This window comes from Paecilomyces variotii (assembly GCF_004022145.1).
Source record: "Paecilomyces variotii strain CBS 101075 chromosome Unknown C8Q69scaffold_1, whole genome shotgun sequence".
NCBI lineage: Eukaryota > Fungi > Ascomycota > Eurotiomycetes > Eurotiales > Thermoascaceae > Paecilomyces > Paecilomyces variotii.
In genome coordinates this window covers 842,018-866,250 of record NW_021167140.1, presented here as the reverse complement: position 1 = coordinate 866,250, position 24,233 = coordinate 842,018, and the positions used below count along the sequence as shown (strand labels likewise).

General features: G+C 50.4%; 6 protein-coding genes across 6 annotated transcripts; 4 read left to right on the top strand and 2 right to left on the bottom strand.

The window, feature by feature from the left end:
• Positions 1–132: 132 nt before the first annotated feature.
• On the bottom strand, positions 133–1,504 carry C8Q69DRAFT_440208 (hypothetical protein; the record flags this gene model as incomplete). Its single annotated transcript, XM_028628627.1, has 5 exons — positions 133–791; positions 858–902; positions 958–1,089; positions 1,157–1,237; positions 1,312–1,504. 5 exons carry the CDS (start codon positions 1,502–1,504, stop codon positions 133–135), a joined length of 1,110 nt encoding a protein of 369 aa, XP_028488745.1.
• Positions 1,505–5,896: 4,392 nt separating this feature from the next.
• Positions 5,897–6,690, bottom strand: C8Q69DRAFT_484134 (putative 60S ribosomal protein L33-B; the record flags this gene model as incomplete). Its single annotated transcript, XM_028631756.1, has 5 exons — positions 5,897–5,994; positions 6,073–6,173; positions 6,239–6,280; positions 6,340–6,393; positions 6,662–6,690. 5 exons carry the CDS (start codon positions 6,688–6,690, stop codon positions 5,897–5,899), a joined length of 324 nt encoding a protein of 107 aa, XP_028488744.1.
• Positions 6,691–9,267: 2,577 nt separating this feature from the next.
• C8Q69DRAFT_395425 (glucose-6-phosphate 1-dehydrogenase) lies at positions 9,268–11,193 on the top strand (the record flags this gene model as incomplete). Its single annotated transcript, XM_028627691.1, has 8 exons — positions 9,268–9,357; positions 9,419–9,439; positions 9,501–9,845; positions 9,915–10,112; positions 10,172–10,256; positions 10,313–10,597; positions 10,651–11,022; positions 11,084–11,193. The coding sequence occupies 8 exons, from the start codon at positions 9,268–9,270 to the stop codon at positions 11,191–11,193; spliced, it is 1,506 nt and encodes a 501-aa protein (XP_028488743.1).
• Positions 11,194–12,816: 1,623 nt separating this feature from the next.
• Positions 12,817–15,597, top strand: C8Q69DRAFT_10695 (sucrose transport protein). The gene is made up of 8 exons (XM_028625072.1): positions 12,817–13,262; positions 13,382–13,407; positions 13,478–13,722; positions 13,847–13,913; positions 13,968–14,039; positions 14,091–14,280; positions 14,337–14,452; positions 14,501–15,597. Exons 1-8 carry the CDS (start codon positions 13,165–13,167, stop codon positions 15,421–15,423), a joined length of 1,737 nt encoding a protein of 578 aa, XP_028488742.1. The 5' UTR covers positions 12,817–13,164; the 3' UTR covers positions 15,424–15,597.
• Positions 15,598–18,056: 2,459 nt separating this feature from the next.
• Positions 18,057–19,354, top strand: C8Q69DRAFT_511685 (hypothetical protein; the record flags this gene model as incomplete). Its single annotated transcript, XM_028633274.1, has 3 exons — positions 18,057–18,383; positions 18,497–18,698; positions 18,757–19,354. The coding sequence occupies 3 exons, from the start codon at positions 18,057–18,059 to the stop codon at positions 18,972–18,974; spliced, it is 747 nt and encodes a 248-aa protein (XP_028488741.1). The 3' UTR covers positions 18,975–19,354.
• A 1,002-nt stretch (positions 19,355–20,356) lies between these two features.
• Positions 20,357–22,905, top strand: C8Q69DRAFT_10606 (phosphate transporter). Its single transcript, XM_028625061.1, has 5 exons — positions 20,357–20,605; positions 20,680–20,787; positions 20,842–21,173; positions 21,234–22,162; positions 22,226–22,905. Exons 1-5 carry the CDS (start codon positions 20,543–20,545, stop codon positions 22,624–22,626), a joined length of 1,833 nt encoding a protein of 610 aa, XP_028488740.1. The 5' UTR covers positions 20,357–20,542; the 3' UTR covers positions 22,627–22,905.
• Positions 22,906–24,233: the final 1,328 nt, after the last annotated feature.

Here is a 24,233-nt window from a genome sequence, read left to right as displayed (position 1 = left end):
GACGATAAGAAATAAACCCCGGTCGAGAAACCGATACGCAATGACCTGTGAACTCCACGCGGACAAAAACTGAAAAACAAAACCCAAGCCTCGAATAAAAGGGTATCGATAGATCACTAGTCAAAATCGAAATCATGACTTGCTAAATCGTTTCTTGAACCAGCTCTTCCGCTTCGTGTCGCTCGCGTCAGTGTTCTTTCGCAGTAGCTTGCTGGCAGCCCTAGTCACCGGGGTGCCGCCGACGGGACCTCCGTTGTTCGGGTCAGTCGACACTGCCCCAGTAGCAGCTTTCTGGTCCCCAGACCCTGACGGAACGCCGTGTGGAGGTGGAACTGGTCCAGACTGATTCTCCTTCAAGGACATCCGAAAATTCTGTGGCCCCGGGCCGGACCCATTGAGACCGTAGTTGTCAGGGGCAGGCTTCGTCTGCTGGGCCTGCTGCAAACGATCCATGGAGCTATTCACTGAACTAGGGTCAGTGGAATTCCCCCACTGATCGCTTGCAGAGTTCGAACCTGATCCTGCAGTGACGTTGTCGTACGACCTCTGATATCCTTGCTGCGCATAGACATTGGGAGCGCCATTTCCGTAGTCGGAATACATTCGCTCGGAGTATCTCTGACGCGGTCTGCCGCCGTAGTGGTTACTATAAGGATAATGGGGGCTGTAAGGCTGATTGGGGCCTGCTCCGCCATAATTGTCGACAACGCTATCCGGCCGCGACATGCTCGCGCGGCTCCAGTAGTTGCCGCCTTCACTGTATCTGTTCGAGCCATTGCCGCCAGTGGGTCCTAGAATATGTATGTGTTAACGGGGCGCTGCAGATAATAAAAATAATGGGTCTAATTGCTTCGTACCGAAATAGCTTCCCCGTCTGCTGACACCGCCTGGTGACGGTTCCTCTGTTTGGGTTGTCAGCTAAACCGTTCCTCCGCACGATGTTCAACGACCACATACCGGTCCGTGCATTTGACGCGGTGGACATCCGCCGACTATTCCAGCTTCCTTCGACTGCAGCCTCGAAAGAGCGGATCGTATCGAGAGGGCGCTCGAATCGATAGCGGGTGGGATTCGAGATATCGGGTTCCGCTGTAGGTGGTCAGTATACATACAGAACCGCAACCACGGGACCGAGACACGGGTAAAATCCACTCACTAATTATGTTTCCATACTGGTCTTTGTGCGGCACCTCTCGTAGGGACGCCAGGTTTGATTTCTCGAGAGCAGCCACCATTGCTGTGGGAGAAGAGGGAGTTAGTATATCCCTAGTAGCAAAACGGAAGGTCCTGAACGAGAGCACTCAAACACACCTGGCTGAGCTTCTTGCATGGCAAGGGTGGGATCGGCCTTTGTATGCAAAAGTCGAGAGGCCTTCTCGTCGTGCGATTCGGACAGGGAGATCTTGTGGCCTGAACCGCTGGATCGGTGTGTTTTTTCAGATTTGTTGCTATGGAAGCTGAGGACTCGACCTCGCTTCCCAGCTTCTGGTCGGGCGGCTGCCATCTTTAAGAGAGTCGCTTTGAGCTAGCGTGTGATAAGTGATTGCGCTTTGTTGCGATCAGCTAGGAGCTACGCCGGCCGTAGTGGAGCGCTGCCAAGGTTTCTGATATCGCAAACGTGAACTTATCGCGTAGTTTAGTTCGAGCAATCCGCGTTAATCTGGAGTGGACCAGCTGGGCGGTGGAAACGAACGGCGAGTTTAGTGTAGCTTGAGCAGAGTCGGAAGCGGAATGTGATCGTAGCGCTGCGAACGATGATGCTTTGGGGAGATGAAGGGCTCGAGGGAGCAACAATGCACGCAACGGTCGAATTTTTGTTTTATTCCCGATACCGGTTTTTCTGATCCTCCGGCAGTTTCAGCCAGGAACGTGAGCTCAAGCGTTCTGATGCGGCGTTGGAACTTGGCAAGTGTCTCAGGAAACGAAAGCGCCCGGGAGTGAAGTTGGCCGTCCGCAGCCGATCGACCTTGAAACAAGACGTAGAGTCGATTTAGCACAAGTTTTTAGCAGCAGCGTCGGTCTAGTAATGATTTAATTAACGACGGAGCAGCATTGGCACATGAGGAAATGCGCACGGTGTGGATAGGTGAGATCAGTCGGTCAGCGCTAGAGGCTGCTCTGTCTGTGTGTGTGTGTGTTCTGCCTGGCAGATTTCTTGCTTTTTATGGTTTGAAAAATTTCTTCTTTTTTTCCTTATTATACAGTGCAGGGTAAGAATTGAATTGGAGGGGGCGACGAGGAGACCTAATAATAATTTATGGCTGGCGACGCCTCCGACTTCCAGCGTTACGACAGACGACGCGCAATGGCAGGAGAGGGGCAGCGGATAGAGGGACGAGTGAGACACGGCGATGTGCTTGGGATCGATAAATAATAAATAAGGATGTCCTATCACGGAGCGGATAACGACGAGCCACTCTGGAATCGAAGCTGGTCGAACCAGAGACAAGTTTCCGATTAGAGTACAGCTGTCAGGTTGGATCCGAGGGAGCAATTCTACCCCAACCGTCGCAGTTATTCTTTTTGTTTTTCTGCATACAACATGCCTATCATCGCGATGCAACACCCTATATTCTACTCTAGAGTATCATATCAATTACCCATGGCCTGGGAGGAAGAATAATATGCCTCGACTGTCAAGACTCAACACCAAGAAACGGGAGGCTAAACTATCCACCCAGCCCTGTAAGCCGAACCGGCTTTGGCCTTTCCGGTTGCGACGAAGAGAGCGCTAAGAATAGTTAACTTCAGCCACTCACAATGTCTTGTTTTGGAGTTTTCCCTCCCAGCCTCTTCTCAAGCCCCAGACGTGTTTTTTTTTTAAACCCTTCTCTGCGATCTTGGCCCACGCCCCGGCAACGCATCGTCCACCGGTTCAATCTGATTCCGCGCAGACACCGCCGGAAAAGACCCATGCGGCGCTGCTGGCTATCTATCTGCCAGGGACTGTCTTGCAGTTGCAGTCGGCAGTGATCTGTCCAGAAATCGTATTCAATCACTTTTTTGGGGAGATCCTCCATGTCCACAACTCCGCGTCGATCTCCCCAGTTGACAAGGATACTGTCCTGAACGGGCGTGGCAGTTAGCTGGTGTCCTCCACAGCTTGACCTGGGAAAGCTGAGACGATCCTAGCCTCTCCACCATTATATCATGATCTCCGCGTCGCAACGCTCGATCTTTCACTGCTGCTGATACGGCAGATGCAGCAGGATGATCGATTCTGGTAAAACCTGCCTCGTCCAGCACGCAATCAATCCCCTTTGGTAAGCATTATCCCATTCCGAGCTCCAGAGACTGCCATTTCTGCCACACCTCCACGATTCGAGCACGGCCGCTTCGAAAATCAAGACAGCCAGTCAAGAGGACAAACCGGCATGGATACGGTGCGGTTCTCACACAACCTGGTGACAAGACCAAATCCAGGTCAGAATCATGCTTGAAAGTCGCGCGGCGTTGTTTTCTCGTCTCTCAGCGTACCCGTCGTGTTCCAATTGGTCCGTCGTCCAGGCACACGGCCACTGGAAGAGAAAAGAAACAGGAGCCTCGTGCGAGAACTACTTTTTATCTAAAGTTCTTCCTGGTCTGAGTCATCCAAAAGTCAAAAGTGGAGAATCCCGACAGCACTACTCCGTACTCCAGTAGAATTATGGGGAACAGCCTACTTTACACGAGTAATGCAATACGGAGCATATCTTCGCGACGTCCTCTGGTTAGAAACCCACCCTATGGGATGCATTGAGTGACAACGAAGCTCTCATAATCTTGCAGACTCTATCTAATGTCCAGCATATACTGCGTATGATTCTTTGCTTACTAGATCTCGGGCATTGAAGCCTCCGGTGCGAAGCCATAGCGGGCGTCTCGAGCTCCGACCCGCGAGGAACTACAGTCGATTCTAGACTTTTTGGCCCAGCAACACGTGGGCGTAGACGCTTTCTAGCAGTAACTACTACCTTGTGACAGGTGTCACTAACCCACTCAGCCTGAATGATTATGCAAATTCTCTGATAAGTCTTCGTTCGAACTTGGTAAAAAGCCAATCGGGGAGACCGACCATTACTGCAAATATTGAAAGGACATACTTATGACGGCCTGCGAACAACCCAGGACTTACAAGAGCTTCACAAATATCCAGTATAACATCGATGAACGTATCATTTTCCAGCGAGAGAGCCCACAACATGATATACTATCCCGCGTCTGTCATCGATGGAACAACCCGATCATCCAATCAGTCAATTGATTTGGAAACGAGCTGATCTAGCATTAATCTCGAATCTCGATAGGGCAGCAAGAAACAAGATCAATTCTTGATTATCCCCCAGCCATGCAGCCTTACCCTGCACCTACGTACAAAACTACCATGCCTACCTAGGTACTCCGTACACAAGGTAGCTAACTAAGCCTCCCAACCACTTTATTTTGAAGATGGTAATACCCGGTGATAGTATTGCCCCCGCCCCCGCTACCCCCCCCCCCCCCCCCCTCAGATCAGTGGAGACAGTTACCTGCGCTTAATTGTATCAGCGACTCTAAAATTGTTGTCAGTAGTCTATTATAACTTTGTTGTTTTGTTCTGTGCATATATATATTGACATAGTGTTACTTTGAAACTTCACAATTACAAGAAAAAACCAAACAGGGAAGAAGAGAAAGCCTGAGACCATCTTTCTGGAACGCGGCAGACATGAAAGCATAGTCTGATTTGAATCACTTGTGAATATCTTGCTTGCTTGCTTCTAGTTCTTAAAGAGGGGGGGTTGAACCACATATTTATCTCTACGAGAATCCAAATCTAGTAGGTTTTATCCTATATAATTAGGACATCGAAGAACCTGCTGCAAACAGATGATTGACAGATCACCTGGACGTACGCTTTGTGTGCCGACAGAAAGAAAAAAGAAAAAGAATGGCTATGGCTAATACTGATATGACATCCGTACATGAATATGAAAGCTCATTACATGTATATATAAGGGGGATATGGGAAAGAGAATGAAGAGAGGAATGAATCTGAAGATACACTCTGTCTTACACTCTCGAAGTCTCACGCAAAACAAGGCGGGAAGGGGAATTAATGATTACGGGGTGGGAAGGATACTACATAGTAATAATACTGTCTATCCTACGTAACTTATATATACGTATTACTGCCTGACGGGCATGTGGGGATATAGGACTGATAAGCTTAGCGCTATCAAAGATCTAAGACGCGACTGTTAGACTTTACATAATTGGAATGGAGACACTCGAGAGACAGGGCAGGATGGAATAAACTACTTGTTGACTTATGTGGGGATAAAATGTCCATATCAAGGTCGAGCTTGGGGCGTCGCTGAATCGGAAATGGCATGTGTAATTGCTTTGTAGAGATCATTCGCGGGCGACTGGTGCGGAAAGATTGGGGTGTTTGTCTCTGTGAGCACGTCATATTGATAGGACATCGCATGGGGCCTTGTAGTATCTAGAATTATTGCTGCAAAGAATCGAGGTTGGACGCGTGCAAAGACCCGGGTATAAAGGTTGATATTAAAACTGGACTTTTTTTTCTGAGGTGATATGATGAAGGATATTTCTTGTCTTTGAAGTTGTATGGATTTTGGCACGTAGACCATCAGATACACTTTGGGAGAAAGTGATGCTGCTAGACAAGACATATCATGCTCGTCGAGGTGGAAAATAGAACACCCTCTTCGAACTCCCCGACAGCAGATCCGAGTAACCCTGCGGTAGGAAAGAAAAAGCGTTTTTGTTTGTCGGGATTCGCTCCCAGCCATCCCGCAACCGCCATCACCTCCATCATCGCATCCCTTTTCACCCACTGGTTCCGAAGATATCCTCGACCCGTAACTCCATCGGCTCTACTCACGACCACACATCGAAACTATTATGTCCCTTAGATGTTGGAGGGGTACAGCATGACGCGGACGGTGGCACCGAAGGTCTTCGGCGGGAGGTTGTGTCGGAACTGAGCACGGACGACACCGGAGTTGCCTGCAACATGTCAGTCATGAACTGACGATATATTATACTGCAGTCTGCATATTCGACTGCTTCCATTCTCCCACATACCGTGAGGGCGGGTAACCTTGCCCCAGATCACCCGGATCTTGGAGCCCTGGATCTCTCGCTTTGCCCGGTAGACGAAGGCGACCTTCTTGCCCAGGTAGAAGCTGTGCACAAAAACCGTTTAGCTACTCCCGTTCCTCCCCATTCCGTGGACTGCGTGACTGCTCACCTGGCGGCCTTGGAGTCGTCAACACCCTCAATCTTGATCAGACTGTGATAACATGTCAGAACTTGTTTCCATATCATTCTCCGCAAGGTATGTTATCTAACCTGGTGTTCGGGTTAAGGTTGCGCTTTCCACGCTGGAAGCTCAGGTGGCGGCCCCTGTCGAAAAGATACGTATTAATCCTTTGTTCGTATGATTGAGAGATCTTGCCCGGATCGACGCTTTCATTCCATCTCCACGAATCCGTCCCATGTCCATCGCAATATTGATAGGAAAGTGAGCGCTTACTTAACGTAGACTATAACGAGTGAAAAAAAGAATGTTAGTGCACAGATTCATCAATATCTAATCGCAACCGGCCCATCTCACGGCACGGACGAGCAGCATCGAAAGGACAATGGCATATCGAAGGCAACGCGGGAGAACTCACGTCTGTGACCTTGTTCCGAAGGCATTGTGACGGATTTCTCTGAGCAACAGCGGGCAAAGCAAGGAAGTCGAGAGAAATGACCCGCGAAGTCGGTTGTCGTACGTCGGGTTTGTCGTGGATGTCGTCGCTTCGGTTTGGAGATGAGTCGAGCGGCCGCACAATCTTCAATTTGCAAGTGTGTTTGGTGCGGCTCGCCCTAGCCCCAAACGGGGGCTTAGCGAGCCCGCCGATGCCAGGGCTAAGCGAGAGCCCGTGACTCTGCACGCTATACCTCATTCAGAGGGGCCGACCCCGGGGCCGGAAAAACAGAAGCAGCGGGATCGGGATGGCAGCCACAATCCGCTGCTGTTTCGGTCTCTGTGCCGGACCACAGTCGTCCGAGGCCGACTCAGAGGCCGATGTGCTTTCTTCCGGTTGTTAAGTCCGCCCTTGGCCTAGAGCGTCCGATCTCCGCAGATGACAAAACATGCGCTCTTCTCAATCATGACGACAGCTTTCCATCAGTCAGATCCGTCGCTACAGGGCTCTTGCAGCATCACGAAGCAGATGGATATAGTCAAATCATCAGAATCATTGCTGAAAGTGGATCGGGAGGATCATCTCAGTATGTAGGGTGTGTCATCCTGCGAGTGACAGAAAACACTACTACAAGAGTTAATAATTAACTGACTACTTAATATCCTAGATCTTCTTTATCGCCGGAGATGCTGGTCTGACCGGGAGCACTATTTCGGAAGTCCATCCAAGCTCTTTCCACTGCCCCACTGTTATGTATCAGCAACTGACTAGAGGAGATCTCAAGCGGAAGCCGACTGACCCCATTCCCCGTTACTCGGGTTGTAAAGAATATTTTCATATTGAACGAGCTCGTTTTCAATCGTGAACAGCCGGCACAGTCACTGCAGATCATCTTTCTCGAAGGCTGGGGCACACGGCCGCGGCTAAATAAGGGACAGACAAGCTGGGCGGCGCATGGAGTGATTAGATTGCGGAGAAGGTTCCGCGGAAGGCGTTTTGTCTCTGCCATGACGTGACGGGGTCTCCAGCATACTTTGCTCTAGGGCCGCCCCCCTCGACTGCTTGTAGATGTAGATCGCTCTCAGAGGGCCGAGAATAGGAGTGATTAAGAAAGCTTCAGCCAGCCTTCAGGAGCTTAGTCGTCGACAGGTCCTTCGATGGTATAGTTCCCCTGCAGCAGCCGGTACATGGGCGTGCCTTCTCAATACTATAGCTGTAACTATTATTCTATCTAATGTACTCTCCGTTACTCAGTACCTCATGGCGTTCCAGTTCCCGCTACGATCTATATATTGAGCGCTAATTTGGGGGATCAACAAGCCATGGCTGTTCAACGGTCTACGAAGGGTTAGATAAGAAGCCGCTGTTTTTCCTGAACATGTGCCGTCGACAACAATAATGGCCACTCGTCAAATCTTTAAGGGCAACTGGTTAAAGTGAAACTGGCCGTCACCGAGAAGGAAAAAAGAAAAGCTCCACCCCGGCAAAATCAGTCATCGGGACGACCCACGACCTGCGGAGCACAACAGAAGAAAAACATTAACGGCCAGAGTTCCAGAAAAGGAGACTCTGGACGAGATCATTATGGAAAGACAATTCAGCTCGGGAGTCGCGGACCATATACGCTGCTCCTCGCGAGCATGATTTAGCTGCAGAAAGATCTCCCAGGGGAGGCGGGAGGCACGGAGAGGGAACGGTGGAGTGAGCGGAGGAGTGCAGGCCGGAGGGGTAAGAAGTAGACGCTGCAGTGTCAGGAATCAATAGTCAGCAGGCAGGCCGAATTTTATAAGCAGCAGTTGCTTCGAGATCATATCTCCGTCTTGCTCTGCCGCCGGGTGGCGCTGACAATATTAATGATGGACTGCTGGCGTGCAGTCTGCATGCAGAGAAGGGCAAGGCTTCCTGGGAGCAAACGGCTGGCAGCAGAACAGGCCAGCTGGGTAAAAAGTAAAAAAGCCCGAATGAGGGTGTTCAGCTGGATAAAAGAAGTAGATGATGGACAGCGAAGGCAACTCCCGAGGGGCCAAGCTGACTCCTCGCACGGCAGCGGTAGCATCGACGTAGTGGAAGAAGAAGAGAACAGCCAGGCGTTGCCCCACCATGGCTCACGCCCACCATCTAGCTAGACGGGTCCCCCATTAAAAAGTACCTGTTCCGCCGGGACTGCTGAATGAACTCATTTCTTCTCGACCTTCCCACCAACTCTCCTCGCCTTCGTCCTGCCCTTGATTCATCCTCTCCATCCGGGTCTCGACGTTGTTCACATTCAATTCCACCATGTCGAGCACAATAACCCAGTCTGAGGAACGCCAGAATGCTGGGTAAGGTCCCTCCCCCCCCGCCATATCATCTCTTACATCACTCACCGGGCTGCCCGCTCGACGGCTCTCCCACCACGCGGCCTCAGCTTATGAAGCCCAGCGGAACGAGGGCTGCATGATCGATCTCTCTGAAATTCCACTGCACCGTTATATCTCTGTATCTTCTGGAATTATTCACTACATGCACTCTCTTGTAGCTCCGTGTTCTATACCCGCTCGTTGCGCGGTTCAGTAGAAGCTGGTCAAACGAGCAGACTGCTAACATGGATTGTTCTTCTAGCACCGTCGAGCTCAAGGACAACACCGTCATTGTCGTGCTCGGCGCCTCTGGTGACCTGGCCAAGAAGAAGACTGTAAGTTCTACTCGCTGTGATCATTATGGGAGGACTGCATGTGAAGCTAACAATTTGACAGTTCCCAGCTCTTTTCGGTCTCGTACGTCGCTATCCCAACTTCCCAAATTATCGACAAGCAACTCTGTTAACAATAATTGCAGTACCGCAACAAGTTTCTTCCCAAGGATATCAGAATCGTCGGCTATGCACGGACAAAGATGGACCACACAGAGTTCTTGAAGCGGGTGCGCTCTTACATCAAGGTCCCGACGAAGGAGGTGGAGGAGCAGCTAGACGGCTTCTCCAAGATCTGCTCTTACGTCTCTGGTCAGTATGACCAGGACGAATCGTTCATCGCCCTCAACAAGCACGTGGAGGAGCTCGAGAAGGGCCAGGAGACGCAGAACAGAATCTTCTACATGGCACTGCCTCCCAGCGTTTTCATCACAGTATCTGAGCACCTCAAGAAGAACTGCTACCCCAGGAATGGTATTGCGCGCATCATTGTACGTGGCTACATCTGGAGACATACTCTCTCTTTTCGCAATTGCTGACCGGTGCTTTTTGGCTTATAGGTTGAGAAGCCTTTCGGAAAGGACCTCCAGAGCTCTCGAGAGCTGCAGAAGGCCCTGGAGCCCGACTGGAAGGAGGAGGAGATCTTCCGTATCGACCACTACCTCGGAAAGGAGATGGTGAAGAACATTCTCATTCTGCGATTCGGTAACGAGTTCTTCGGCGCTACGTGGAACCGCCACCACATCGATAACGTTCAGGTAGGAGCTGCAGCCCTGTCAGGTCTGATTGCGTGCTGGTTATCTGATTGGTCTACTAGATTACATTCAAGGAGCCCTTTGGCACGGAAGGCCGAGGAGGTTACTTCGATGAGTTCGGAATCATCCGTGATGTCATGCAGAACCGTATGTTCTTTCAAAATATATCGCGGTCTCGTAGAGCGCTCGCTGACTCCTAGTAGATCTCCTGCAGGTTCTGACCCTGCTCGCTATGGAGCGCCCCATTTCTTTCTCCGCAGAGGATATCCGTGACGAGAAGGTGCGCGTCCTGCGTGCGATCGACGCCATTGAGCCCAAGAACGTCATCATCGGCCAGTACGGACGATCCCTGGACGGCAGCAAGCCTTCGTACAAGGAGGATGACACGGTCCCCAAGGACTCTCGTTGCGCTACCTTCTGCGCCCTGGTCGCATACATCAAGAACGAGCGATGGGACGGCGTTCCCTTTATCCTCAAGGCAGGCAAGGGTACGTTACGACTCCCTTTCCACTTAGCATTGACGCCGCTAACAGAACTGCAGCCCTGAACGAACAGAAGACGGAGATCCGTATCCAGTTCCGCGACGTTACCTCGGGCATCTTCAAGGACATTCCTCGTAACGAGCTCGTCATCCGTGTTCAGCCCAACGAATCCGTCTACATCAAGATGAACTCCAAGCTCCCCGGTCTGTCCATGCAGACCGTCGTCACCGAGCTGGACCTGACCTACCGCCGTCGTTTCTCCGACCTCAAGATCCCCGAGGCGTACGAGTCCCTGATCCTGGATGCCCTGAAGGGTGACCACTCCAACTTCGTCCGTGACGATGAGCTCGACGCTAGCTGGAGAATCTTCACTCCTCTCCTCCACTACCTCGACGACAACAAGGAGATTATCCCGATGGAGTATCCCTATGGTATGTGATTTCGATCTGGCAGTGACGATGAAATTGCCTGTGACTGACAAGCTTCCGCTAGGCTCCCGTGGTCCCGCCGTGCTGGACGACTTCACGGCGTCATTCGGCTACAAATTCAGCGACGCTGCTGGCTACCAGTGGCCCGTGACGTCCATTCCTACCCGGCTGTAGGATTCGACAGTCCACCATGCTGTATAGTGACGCACGATAGAGACAGGTTATGTCGAGAAGGGATGATGGAGGGAAAAGTCTTATTGAGTGGGTCTAGGCGGGAGTCCATGATTTACATGACGGACGGTTCTATTTATACATTACGATACACAAACGACGGCCAAGCGCTGCACCAACGGGAAACGGTTATGATCCAAGGCCAGGGGTTTTCGTTTCCCAGCAGGGATGACATGATCTCGGTGATTTCTTTAGATTGAAGTTAGCATCATTAATTATACCGAGTTAAATCAAGGAGGCCTCCTAGCTGGAATACCTAATGTTCTTGTTCTTTTTCTTCCCTCTGTCGTCCCATTATTGACTCTGCATGCATGTCCTCTCTCCACTCTGTTGTACTCTATAGCGGCATCTGTTAATCTAATTTGTTGGAATAAGACGTCAGGGAGAACAGAGTTAAACGGTCCAGCTTATCTCTTGAGAGTCGAGACAATCCCGTTGATAAATGCCGCGGAGACCATGAAGCTCGGGCCAAGGAGAGAATGCCGACTGTCTCCTGCGCCACGTTTTGTCTGTCTCTCGGGTTGTCCGCTTCGAACATAGCGTTGGGGGATGTGATTGAATTGTCACTCCAAAGATAAGAGGACTATTAGTGGTGTTTTTTACATCTGATTCTCTACGGAGTAATTAATATTACTGTAAGTAGCGAGGATAAATAATGAGCAGTAATAATGGTGGTTGAGGCTTGTGTTCCGGAACGACAGGGACAAGCCACGTGTTTAGTGGACGGTACATTCTTCTTAGTTGTGCTAAATAAAAGCCGATTTCCCCATGTTTGGCGATGGTTGAAAACGGCCTGTGTCACCGATCGGTATGCATGCGTCTAGTTACTTCCATCTTCCATTGAGAAAGAGAATAACTGAATGTGCATGCATCAATAATTTCATGGATTGAATGAATGAATGAATCAATAATTAATTATAATGAATCATGTGTGTATAATTGTTATTATTATTATTCCATCTGTGACGGCCAAGACTGACAGTCGTCGTAAGCGCGCCCGCTTGGCCTCTGCTCTCCCGCCCTGGAATCGGATGGAGCAGGTCGAGACCGGCGATAGTAGTAGTATTCTACTCTACCTACGTGCTTCAGAAGTTCGAGAGCAGACTGATTGTGTGTTCCTTCTCCTGTTGAAGCAGATGTCGCTCGTACGCTCATATGGTACTATCTCCTCATTGCCGTGGAATACGCTTCCTATTATTATTGTGAACAGCCGTTGAGCCAGCAAGCCAGATCGACGTCCCTCCCGCGCGGGTCTGGACGAAAAAAGGACCCCAACGCGGCCCGCCGACGTGCCTGGACGAGGCTCGTTCGCTTGATTTCTTTCTGCGCTGATGGCCAAGAACGCGGAAAAGCGTCCTGGTAATTTCCTCAACCCGGTCTGGATCCTCTCCTTTCCCAGGCTGCTGGGATTTCTCTTTTCTCTTCTTCGCTTTCGCGTTGCGATTTTCTCTCTCTGCCTGGCGAATTACAGAACACCAGACTATCGTATCTTCAGACAACTGGAGAGCTTCACTAATCCGTCGATCGATCGCATTGTTCTTGCTTGAATCGGGACTGGACGCGCACGGCTTTTAGACCGTTTTCTGACGTAGCGAATCGACTACTCTGACCCCGGTTTCCCCGGAGTCTTAAGGCATCGACGACCACGGTTCACACATTCTCTGCGATCGCAGTTAGAAGCAATCACACGCCCATTTACAATAAATTGACGATACTTTGCGCCGGAGCGGGGAGTCGCAACGACTCGGACAACCCCTCGTTGCGACACTAGCCCGGTGCAGATATAGAGGGAAGACGGAGGGGGCAGCCCGCGCGACGATTGTCGCAACAAGGAAAACAATCAGGAGGTAGCATTGAAGCCGATTGAGCTTTGGAAGGGGCAGCAGACCGCATGCTGTCGCCTACATCGCTATCATGCCGCAAGCCGCATCATGGGTCGGTACTCCGTCGATCAAGGGTCGCACGGAGGCGACGCGCATGGCGCTGTTGACCTTCAGTCTGCTTGGATTGCAGTGCGTATTCCCCGTCTAACCGTCTAGTCCACGATGGCTTTGTCTTCTTTGCTTCAATTTCTCGATTGAGGATCTAAGATTAATGCGACCAACTCGCGCTAACGCATGGTCCTGGGCAGATTTACGTGGGGCGTTGAAATGACCTGTATGTTTTGCAGCTTCCATACCTAACACTGAACCGGATCCTGACGTATTCCTCCGGCAACTGTCTGCAGACTGTACGCCTTACCTTCTTCAGCTTGGTTTGACGAAATCACGAACATCTCTCGTATGGATCGCCGGTCCGTTGTCCGGCCTGATTATGCAGCCCGTTGTGGGTGTTATCGCCGACCGCTCGCGCTCAAAATGGGGAAGACGTAGGCCGTTCATGGTCGGTGGTTCACTGGTGGTGGCCGCGTGCTTATTGGTACTGGGCTGGACGTCGGAAATCGTCGGTGCGTTCGTGGCAGACGAAGAGAGGGTATGGTTGCAGATTCCCGCCACAATCGTGGTTCTATCGAGCTTTTTGTTTTGTCTTCTATTCGATCTTGGAAATCAATATATTGGCTGGGAAGTATATTCTAATGGAACGGTTGCGACAACAGAAAAAGACCTTTACAGTTGCGGTTGCGGTTCTGAGCATCTACGCAGTCGACTTCACGATCAATGTTGGTAAGTCTTCATTTCTCGTCCTAAGAGATACAAACTCTTACACACGAATGGCAGTCCAAGCATGCTGTCGAAGCTTAATTGTCGACACACTACCAATCCCGCAACAGCAGACTGGATCCGCGTGGGGTAAGTTGTGTCTTAACAGATCAAGATAAACCTCCGCTGAGACAAGTATAGCCAGCAGAATGGCTGCCGTTGGCCAGCTGATCGGATATACAATCGGTTCCATCGACATCGTCAGCATCTTCGGAACCACTTTCGGCAATACGCAGTTTAAGCAAATGACTGTAATTGCCGGGTTATCAGTGATCTTTTCTGTCGCTGTCACCTCTTACTCGGTCCGCGAGAGAGTCTTGGTCTCTGCTAGGTCAGTAGCTTATGTTTCCTCTTTCTCATATGTCCCTGCTAAATTGAATCATTTAGGGGTTCCGGTGGCAAGTCAGGTGCCATCCAGGTCCTGTCGCAACTTTTCAGGACGGCTCTCGATCTGCCTCCTCGGATCCAGGCCATCTGCTGGGCTCAATTCTGGGCATGGATCGGTATGACGACGGTACTCGTGGAAGTGGCCAGTTAGCTGACATTCACAGGGTGGTTTCCATTCCTATTCTACAGTACGACGTGGGTAGGAGAGACATACTTCCGATACGAAGCGCCCAAGGCAGCAGCTGAATCAAAGGATACTCTGGGTGATGTCGGCCGTCTCGGATCTCTCTCTCTGGTGATATTCTCTGCCATCACTTGTGTCAGCTCAGTGGTACTTCCCTTCTTGGTTCGAGCTCCAGATAACAAGAAATCGGACTTTACGCCGCGGCCTCATCCTGGAATAGCCGCGTTTCTTCGCAAGATCACGAAAGTGCAGCCGGATCTACAGAAAGCATGGCTGATATCGCATCTCATCTTCGCGGCCACCATGATTTTCGCCCCCCTGGCGCGTTCTGTCAAGGTTGCTACTTTCTTGGTCGCCGTGTGTGGCATCCCATGGGCCGTCAGCGGGTGGGCACCGTTCGCTTTCATGGGCGTCGAGATCAATCGCCTCGCAATGGGTCCATCCTACAGCGCACCGCCCAGTACCACGATGATCACCTCCGCGACTTATCGACGAATGAACCCGGACCGTGACGTGGAAATGGACGTTCTCCGTCTCAACCACCGCGAAGCAGATACAGACAGCGACAGCGACGATGAAGGGACCGGCTCCGAAGTTGCGTCCACGGGCGAATTGGCTGGTATCTATCTGGGTGTCCTGAACGTCTACACTACTATGCCGCAATTTGTCGGTACCTTTATCAGTTGGATCGTCTTCAGCATTTTCGAGCCTGGCGTGGCCGATCCCAACATCATCGATAATGCCGCCAAGGAAGCTCAGAGAGCGCCCCAGGAGGCTCGGGACACTAAATGGATGAACCTCAACTCGGACACTCCCAATGGCATCGGTATATGTCTTTTCATCGGGGCCCTGAGCGCTTTGGTGGCAGCAGAAGCCACGAGACGCTTGAGGTATGTGCGGTAGTAGCACTCCTTTTTTTTTTTCTTGATTACAGGGCCAGCACGCGCCCAGCGTTTCATGAGCTCTAGTAATGCCGGCCAGCACTTTGTTTGGGTTTGAGCACCTAGCCCCTTTTTAATCTATACCCATTATGTTTCTCGTCATGTCGCCTACGACTGCAAGCGCATTGATTGCACCGAAATTTCTGTCTCCCCCCCTCCTACTGCATTGGCATATCTCATGTGTGTTCTTATACCTCCATACTTATCTATTTTATTCCTGGCTGCGCGAGCTTTTATAAAATATTCCGCCCCCCACTTACTTACTTTCTCTGTCTTCTACTCCTTCGACTTGCGATGATGTTGGGATGAATCATGGAAAGTTGCAACTCACCGTAGATATGGGACTGTTTGACAACTTGACTTTGGCCGATTTGATGGATTGGGTTCGTGCTATTCTGTTTCTGGATATAAATATTTTCTCAAGCACATACCTCTTTTGAGGTACTTTATACCTTTTTTTCTTTCTAATATTCCCTGTCCCCATAATTCAATTAGTCTCAGCGGCGCTTTTAATTGTATCAAATAGTTACTCTATACAGAAGGGTATTTGAAATTAAAGTTTGCATATGATTCCCGCATGGGGTTCGCAGGTACATACATGCATATATACATAAATAAACTCTGGAGAAGTAAGATGTCTTTTCTACGAATAGATAAATTCTAAATTCGGGCATCGCCACACTGGTGCGTTATTATTATTATTTTTTTTTTTAATAATCAGCTATTCACTCACTGTTCATATCAATAGCCCTTTCTTTTCTTCAAAAAAGTGCCGAATGCAGAAAAATGTCCGCACATGCATGAGGCCCGATCACTGGCCCCTTGCAGGCTTCTGAGAAGGTTTGCATGTTCAGGTACAGACTACGTAACTATCCATTGGCTAATTATCATTAATAATACGACTACCTAGGAGATGCATGCATGCGTATCGGTCCTGACTCGGTTATCGAGTAATTAATTAATCGGTTCCCTTTTCTTTGCACCGTAATAACACCCCCGTCCCTGACTATCCCGCCCGCCGGGAGTGCCGTGTACGAAGAGCATACGATGGATTTAATTTCATTTTTTTTTCGGCGAGAAGATCGATCTAGACCATATGTTCGTCTTCTTTCTTCTTCTTGGCACTTGGCTATAATGCGTCCTTTTTACGATGAGAGGGCTAGGCAGGAGCCAGCCACGCGGGATAGGAACCAGTGAGAGATTCATTCGGTTTCAAGGAATACGCAATTCGTCGTTCACTAAGCCGCCCAAGCGAGGATATTGTAGACTGCCACGTGCGGAATAAGATGGAAGCACGTTCCGTGTCTCGTGTGTTTGATGTTGACTTATGCACGGTTTGGGGGAGTATCGCGACGAGATTATGTCATCTGTCATTCGTGGATCCAGACAGATGGGATGGATGAAGCTGGGTTCCGGATCCGCTTGGTGAGGCTAGCTAACTGGGGATACTAGTACATACCATACCGCATGGCGAATTTATCCACTCTTGGTATTATTCTCGAGAGAGAAATGTGCTTGCGATTCCCGCCGTTTTGGAACGCGTGCCAGGGAGGGTCCCATAGTTTGTCGCTTCAAGTTTCCTATATATAGTAGTTATTGTTGTGGTCACTTAACCTGGTTAAGCAGTTAGCTCCCTCTGTAAGGGTCGCGATGTGGTTCGTGCGTAGTATGTATGTACATACAATCAATGAATCGCGATCTGAATCAATGGAGCTAGGACCATGATCTTGAATTATCTGGATCAGGTCTTATTTTTGCGTTCCTAGAAATTGTTTAGAGGCAACGATCAAACTCTCTTTCAGTAGGGAAAGACCAAGAGAGTTCGGGGTTTGAGTCAATAACCTCAATCAAACTCTCTCCGGTCCGGCCAGAACATATCGGCACGTCTACCGAAGAGAGAGAGTGAAACGCTTATTGACGGTTGCCAGCTCGAGTCAGTCATGAGCCGTCCTCGCGTCAGAACCTGTCAGCAGCTCGAAGCATGTCACTTTGAGATGAGTCTCCGGCCCACAGGAAGTTCTCTGTTCGGGGCGCAGCTCAGCCCTAGGTGCGATAGGATTGACAATGGTTGTCTGCTAGCAGCTAGCAGCAACAAGCACGGGCGTGAAAATGCATAGCGCGTGCACAGTGCCGCAGCCAAAAACGTGGTCGAGATATCAAGAGTCCAATTTTGATTGACATCCGGAGGTCGATAGTAACATGGGGTGGCTTCGGGTCAGTCGGCCTAGGGCCAGTGGGGGTCGCGCTTGTCGAGCGCGCCTGTTAGCCATCCGTTTGCGCACGTTGTCATCGGTGCTTGCCATGCGGAAGCTAATTGCTTCAGTAGTCGGCAAGCCACAATGGTGAATATGCGAAGCTACCCTGAGAGCTTCGGGTCAATTCCATGGGTGCATCACCGCCTACAGCATCCAGAAGTCCTAGATAATAATAGTGAACTGCCTCGGTATGGAAGGCCACTGTTGTTATCATCATTGTTCTCTTCTTGTGGACGGTCTTCGCTGGAGATCTTCAAGGTCGCGGAAATAATTTCCTGCACCACCACGACGACCCTTCGTCTCTGTGTGACCGCGGCCATAACAATGGTGAGGGGCTGCGATGGACGAAGAACATCGCTATGATTCCCCAGATTGGCCTCTTCCTGCTCAACGAAGGGACAGCATCGCTTCGTCCATCGAATCTCAGTCGACCAGCATTCTCTCCTTGACACGATACCTGCCGACACCCAGTCCCGCCACATCGCCGCTCCCCGGGGGTCCTCGAATATCGGTGCAGTCTGCCTCAGATGAAGTGATACGTTTAGAGCTCAACCCCGGCGTCACGGTGTATGTTGGACCCGGTCATGCTGTGAGTGTGGATCAGGATCTGACTGGTTGCGTTCGTGAACAGGTCGTTTTTGCGCGGAGGCCGATTGTTCAAGCTACGGTATGCCTATATCGACATCTGCAAGAGCCTCCGGGGCACCCTGAGGTTTCTGGAGTTGGGAGGGGCCACTGGCCAGCAGAGTGCCTTTACTCATACCTGTGAGTACTTCTCAGACAATGTGGGAGTGGAAGTCTGGTCTGGCTCACATTCGGATGCCTGCAGTCCAAAATACGAAATTGCCCATGCCACACCTGGAACAGCCCAAGCTGGCCGAGGAAAAGACGTATCGAGTCTCGTTCCTCGAGGAGCAGACGGTCCAGAGCAACGCGACGATCTTCACGACACAGCTGTCTTACACGTTCGACACCTGGGACGGTGGGAAGCCCGAGTCGACCTCTGCAGTGGTCCTATGCTGATACCCGTCTTTTTACAGACTGTGTCCGGTTCCAGGAGATTTTACTCGCGTCCGAGCTGGTCTTCATCGCGGGTATTGCGGAAGCCAAATCCAAGGGCCGCGGGGAAGAATGTATCAGTCAGAATCTACGCATCCTGCGCGGCGCCAATGACCGACAGGTGATTCTGTTCTTTGCCAATTCGCAACGCAAAGATCGGAAGCGCTACGTTTCCATACCAGGTGCGTCCAGGGCGTGATGAATCTGGGCCCGGGTTCTGCAGCCAGACTGACAGACGGTGGCCAGTGAACTGTATCGAGTCGGTTGACCCGGGCAAGAAGCCGGGACGACCAGTGGCGTTGCATCTCCATCCAAACTTCGATATCCTGTCGGAGATGAAAGTGCTGCATATTCGATTTCTCGACGATCAAGGCAAGTTTTTTTGCGTCGTTATTATCATCACGGTCGCTGCTGAGACGGTACTAATGAATGGCCCTGTAGACCGGCAGGAGTTCTGCCAACTACTGTCTGAACGACCTCGATAGCGGCGTGTAATTCTGATTGCTACCGTAAAAGGCAATTCTCCGGCGTTCTGGGCGTTTTATCCTCGTGCTAGGGTTCAAGCATGCGTCACGAATGATTCCTCGTGCACGGAGCTCTGTTGTGATCGAGACATGCCATAGATAATACCCCCTCCTCTAGTGTAGCCAATGCGATTCATCCAGTGTCATCATTAATATTGTTGATCCGTAGAACCGTTTTTCGTACCATAAGGCTCGAGCCGCTAAAGAAAGGGACTGCTGCAGGAGTTCATCACGCTCTCCACGGATCGTAGCAGAGGCGCCCCACGTGGTATCGCCGGTATACGCATGGTATTTGCATGCTCTCCTGGGCAAGGGGATCGGTCCACTTGGCAGCGGCAATCCTTGTCATCCTTGGGGGACGAAACATCGCCTGCTGGACTGGCTGCCGAGTCGCATATCCGAGAGGGGGAAGAAAGGAAACGAAGGAAACGAAGGGCAAGAAACGAGATGAGATGAGATGAGATGCGAGTCGGGCAGATCGTGGCCAGTGCAGGGGATGTTTCTCCAACAAGCACGGCACGTGGGTGAATCACTGGCGCGCCGGGCTGGATAGGCCAACCCCGCCGCAGCCTCTAGTGATTCTTAGCCGCAAAATCATCTCTTCGTTGCTTCTCCTTGGCTCGTTCAGTAATAAGAGACAATCATAATTGAAAGTTGCATTCGGTACAACGTTGGACTAGCAGATGGTGTCATGGACATCCCCTCCCAATCGCTCGTTGCTTGTCCACCAGTCCCGTCTTCCCGTGCTGGATGGCGGCCAGACAGAATAAAAAGTCAGGCCAGGTACAGCTCTCAATGTCAGGATGTCTGGTGGCTGCAGCGCGATCACACTAGATCTTAGCAACGACTCCAGATCGTAAGTAGTTGCCATAGTCCCTTCTTCACTCGCTTATTTCTCTTCGTTCTCTTCGCCGCTTCACCTTCGACAAGCATACGATAGTCTAGAATACTACTCTATACTACAGAGTTCAGCCATCTGTTTCATCTCACTATACAGACACGCAACCTCGACTTATTATTTCTTTCCTTTTTGGTCCCTTATGCGCCCATAATGCAATCGGTCATTTCTACGACGCCGGATGGTTATTCTCCGATAAATTAAGCAGGAGATCCGGATCTGAATCCTTCCTGAGATCGGGGAGCTCCCAGACCACAGCGGACCGTCATTGGACATAATCTTTTATTTTTTTTTCCCGATCTATTTATTTATTCTTATATATTTTTTTATCAAGTCTTGGGAAAGATGGGGAGACTTGGGAGCCGATTATACAAGACGGATCGAGCCCGTGATTTCGACCATGAACGGGTACGCAAGTCTCTGTCAAATGATGAAAGAAGCAGTGATGGGAATGCTGACGGGACCACTGTCATGTCATGTAGGATCGGCTTATCCGCGCGCGACAGATCTATGAGACTATCGACCGACAACCATATCAATGGATCGTGGTGTTGGTGGCCGGAGTCGGCTTCTTCCTCGATGGCTACACGGTAAGACAGCTCCTCTTCCCACGTCGAACGAGAAGAGACTCATATCTTGACCAGCTGTTCGCAAGCAACATTGCCCTCCCCATGATTGCTTACACTTACTGGAGAAACGACACCACCTCCCGTGAGATCACCTTCATTAACATTGCCACCTTGGCCGGTACGCTCCTTGGCCAAGTACTGTTTGGTTTCCTGGCCGATAAGAACGGTCGCAAGAGGATGTATGGTGTCGAGCTGACCCTGCTGATCGCCGCCACCTTGGGAGTCGCCATGTCGTCGACAGGCGTTAACGATAGCATGAACATTTTCGCCTGGCTGATCTGGTGGAGGATCATTGTTGGAATCGGGGTGGGCGCGGACTATCCCCTCAGTGCCGTTATAACTTCCGAGTACGGTGACCCTGATTCACTCCCTTTCTTGTTTGGCCTTGCCCGCTGACATCGCACAAGATTCGCCCCCACTAAGCACCGGGCTCGCATGCTGGCATCAGTGTTCTTTATGCAGCCCCTGGGGCAGATTGCAGGCAACATCGTATCGCTGATCGTGGTGGCCGCCACCAAAAGGCAGCACGACGCAGACCTGGGACGCTCCGTCGATATCATGTGGAGATGGGTGATCGGGGTTGGCGTCGTTCCCGGCGTTGTTGCTTTGCTCTTTCGCTTCGCAATTCCTGAGAGCCCTCGTTTTATCCTTGAAATCGAGGATGACCCTGTCCAGGCGGAGTTTGACGCCACCACCTTGTTCGGGGAGCAGCCGCTGAGCCCCAGCATCGAGACCTCCAGTTTCAGCAACTTCCCGTTGCCGAGCCCTACTTTCCCGGGCATGTCTCCAGTCCCGGGAATGTCTCCAGTATCTCAGGATGAGGAGGCATCAACCATCCGGACGGATAACACTATTCATCCCGCTACGTTAAACCATCACTGGCGACTTGCCAAAGCGGACATCATACAATACTTTTGGACAGAAGGCAATTGGCGTACCTTGGCTGGTACCTCTCTGGCGTGGCTCCTTCTGGACTTTGGGTTTTACGGAATCAGTTTGTCCAGCCCACGGTTCCTTGCCAAAACCTGGGGTGATCTCAATATCCACGGCGCCGCACCACCGTGGATGATCGACGACAGCCCCAATGCGAACATCTATGATATGTTTCTGGACACTTCCCTCCATGGGATGGTTATTCTGAACGCGGGCAGTGTCTTTGGCGGTCTCCTGCTGATTCTCGTTGCCCATAAAGTCGATAGACAGGGGCTCCAGAAATACAGTTTCCTCGCCCTTGCTGCTCTCTTCATTGCGATGGGTGTCATGTTCATCACCGTGCAGACAGAGGGCCCACCGGCAGTAATACTGTATATCATCGGACAGATCCTATTCAATCTGGGTATGTTCTCGTCTAACTCCGTTAGCAGTGTCAATGGCATCTCATACTGACTGGACCCGACAGGCCCCAATTCCACAACATACATGATTCCTGCTGAAGTATTCCCCACCCGCTACCGTGGCACCTGCCATGGCATCAGCGCTGGAGCTGGAAAGTTGGGATCCATCCTGGTCCAAATCTTCTCTACTTATTACGACTTTGGTACTGCGCCTGGCGTCGCGCAAACGAAACGATACGGCTGGATTCTCATCGTCTTCAGCGCCGCCATGGTCGTAGGCGCAGCAGTCACTCATATCTGGATTCCATCTGTCCAAAGAGGAGATGGAATTCGGAAATTATGGGGCGGAGACCCCGAGACCCTCGAAACTCTCTCTCTGGGACGACTTGGTCGGAAGAGTCGCTATGCCAGTCGAACACCCACCTTCCGCATCTTCCGGAGATACTCCTGGCGAGTGGAACAGTAAATTATCATTGTTGTTGTTATTTATCTTCATCACGCCCGTCTATGATATAAGGTATGTATATTGATGACGGGAACGGGCCGTACATGGCCGGTATAAAATTCTCTGTATATAAAATTTTTGTACATAATATACCCCAGCAATGAATGCTCGACTCTTTTCTTCGATTCCCATTCACTTGACACTGTCTCTTAGTCAACACCGCAGTCTCATCTTATGACTGCAAGTCAGATTCAGGATCAGTTCTCTCTCTTCCCCTATAGTTACACAAACAAGATACACACATAGACATTCAAGAATAAAATAAAGTCCATGACACGTGACATCTCATTACCGGATGCGGATAGCAGAGCCCTAATTCTGTTAGTTCAACTAAGTTAACCTTGTAGACAGACCACAATTCTCTCTAAAACGTGATTCCAGTGCATACATGCATGTCATTGCTCTTGAACACACTCAAAGAAACATCACATTTCCAAATATATATATTTATCGATTACATACCACGTAGATATAGCATATATACACCCTTGCTTACATGAGAGCTCTGGGAACCCCTTTTCAAAACATTCTCCCGTCCAGATACATAAACTTTCGCTGCGCGTCCTGCTCGGCTCTGAGGGGCCCATGCGTATCCGAATAAGACCCCGTCATGCGCTAGAGGACCCGGGTTGACTTAAGTATGGTCCAGGAAAGACGTTACGTTATAGTTATAGACGATCGTCACTGCTGAGTACTCCGTACATAATAGTTCTTTCAAAACGACAGCTGTCTGCGCGTACAAGGTTGTCGATCAGGGTTAAGCGCTTGTATGTAAGTTAGCGGTGAAGCCTGTTGTGGATTGAATGACATGATAATCATTAGTAAGGTTGTTGGTATCAATGTGGAGTTGGGGATGAAGGTCGTTTCTGGGAGTGAGAGGTTGGATAGATAGCATAGGTCGGGTAGTTTGTGTGGTTGCCTGATTTGGGTTAATGGATTAGATAGGAGATAGATAATAAGAATGAGTGTTGATAGAAGTTCTTCTGGTCTGGTAGAGCATCGTAGCGCTGAGAAGTTGCTTTTCAACTTGTATTCGCGCCATTTGTTCCCTCAGGACGGAGGAGGAGAGTGTCTTAACGTATTCGTTGCCTCCCTCAAGGATCTCCCGACATCCAACTCGAATACTGGAGGAATTGGCTGGAACTTTGCTTCGAAGGCCTACAGCACTTACTCTTACGGATAGTCAGACATGTTTACATTTTCCTCTCCAAGTGCCATCTCCATGACGCGGAGGTTAATGACTGACGGCTTATCAGTCGTATGGCAACGGGTATTCCATTGGATGGTAGTCTTGTGGATCGTCCAATATAGAAGGTCCTCTCGCTTCCTGGATTGGGAATGTCAGTATGCAGGTAGATATAGACAGAGACGAGGCGGATGATGAAGTGCAGGTGGTTCTAGGAGGAGTGCCTGTGAAGAAAGAGAAGGAGTTGGATTTGTATGAGCTCATGTTGGAGATGGTTTATGCGTTGATGAAAGCCGTGGATGTCTCGACGAGGAATGGGGCCATCGTCTGGCTGAGGTGTATCTGCTCGTACGTCACATCTGCAGGATCTGAGGCATTTCCT

Bases quoted from the DNA above. Each gene is read 5' to 3' on its own strand.
- C8Q69DRAFT_10695 (XM_028625072.1), top strand. From the start codon at position 13,165: ATGCCGCAAGCCGCATCATGGGTCGGTACTCCGTCGATCAAGGGTCGC. The intron at 13,263-13,381 runs GTGCGTATTCCC...GGTCCTGGGCAG, and splicing joins TTCAGTCTGCTTGGATTGCA to ATTTACGTGGGGCGTTGAAA. The intron at 14,040-14,090 runs GTAAGTTGTGTC...AGACAAGTATAG, and splicing joins GCAGACTGGATCCGCGTGGG to CCAGCAGAATGGCTGCCGTT.
- C8Q69DRAFT_10606 (XM_028625061.1), top strand. From the start codon at position 20,543: ATGGGGAGACTTGGGAGCCGATTATACAAGACGGATCGAGCCCGTGAT. The intron at 20,606-20,679 runs GTACGCAAGTCT...CATGTCATGTAG, and splicing joins GTGATTTCGACCATGAACGG to GATCGGCTTATCCGCGCGCG. The intron at 21,174-21,233 runs GTACGGTGACCC...ACATCGCACAAG, and splicing joins AGTGCCGTTATAACTTCCGA to ATTCGCCCCCACTAAGCACC.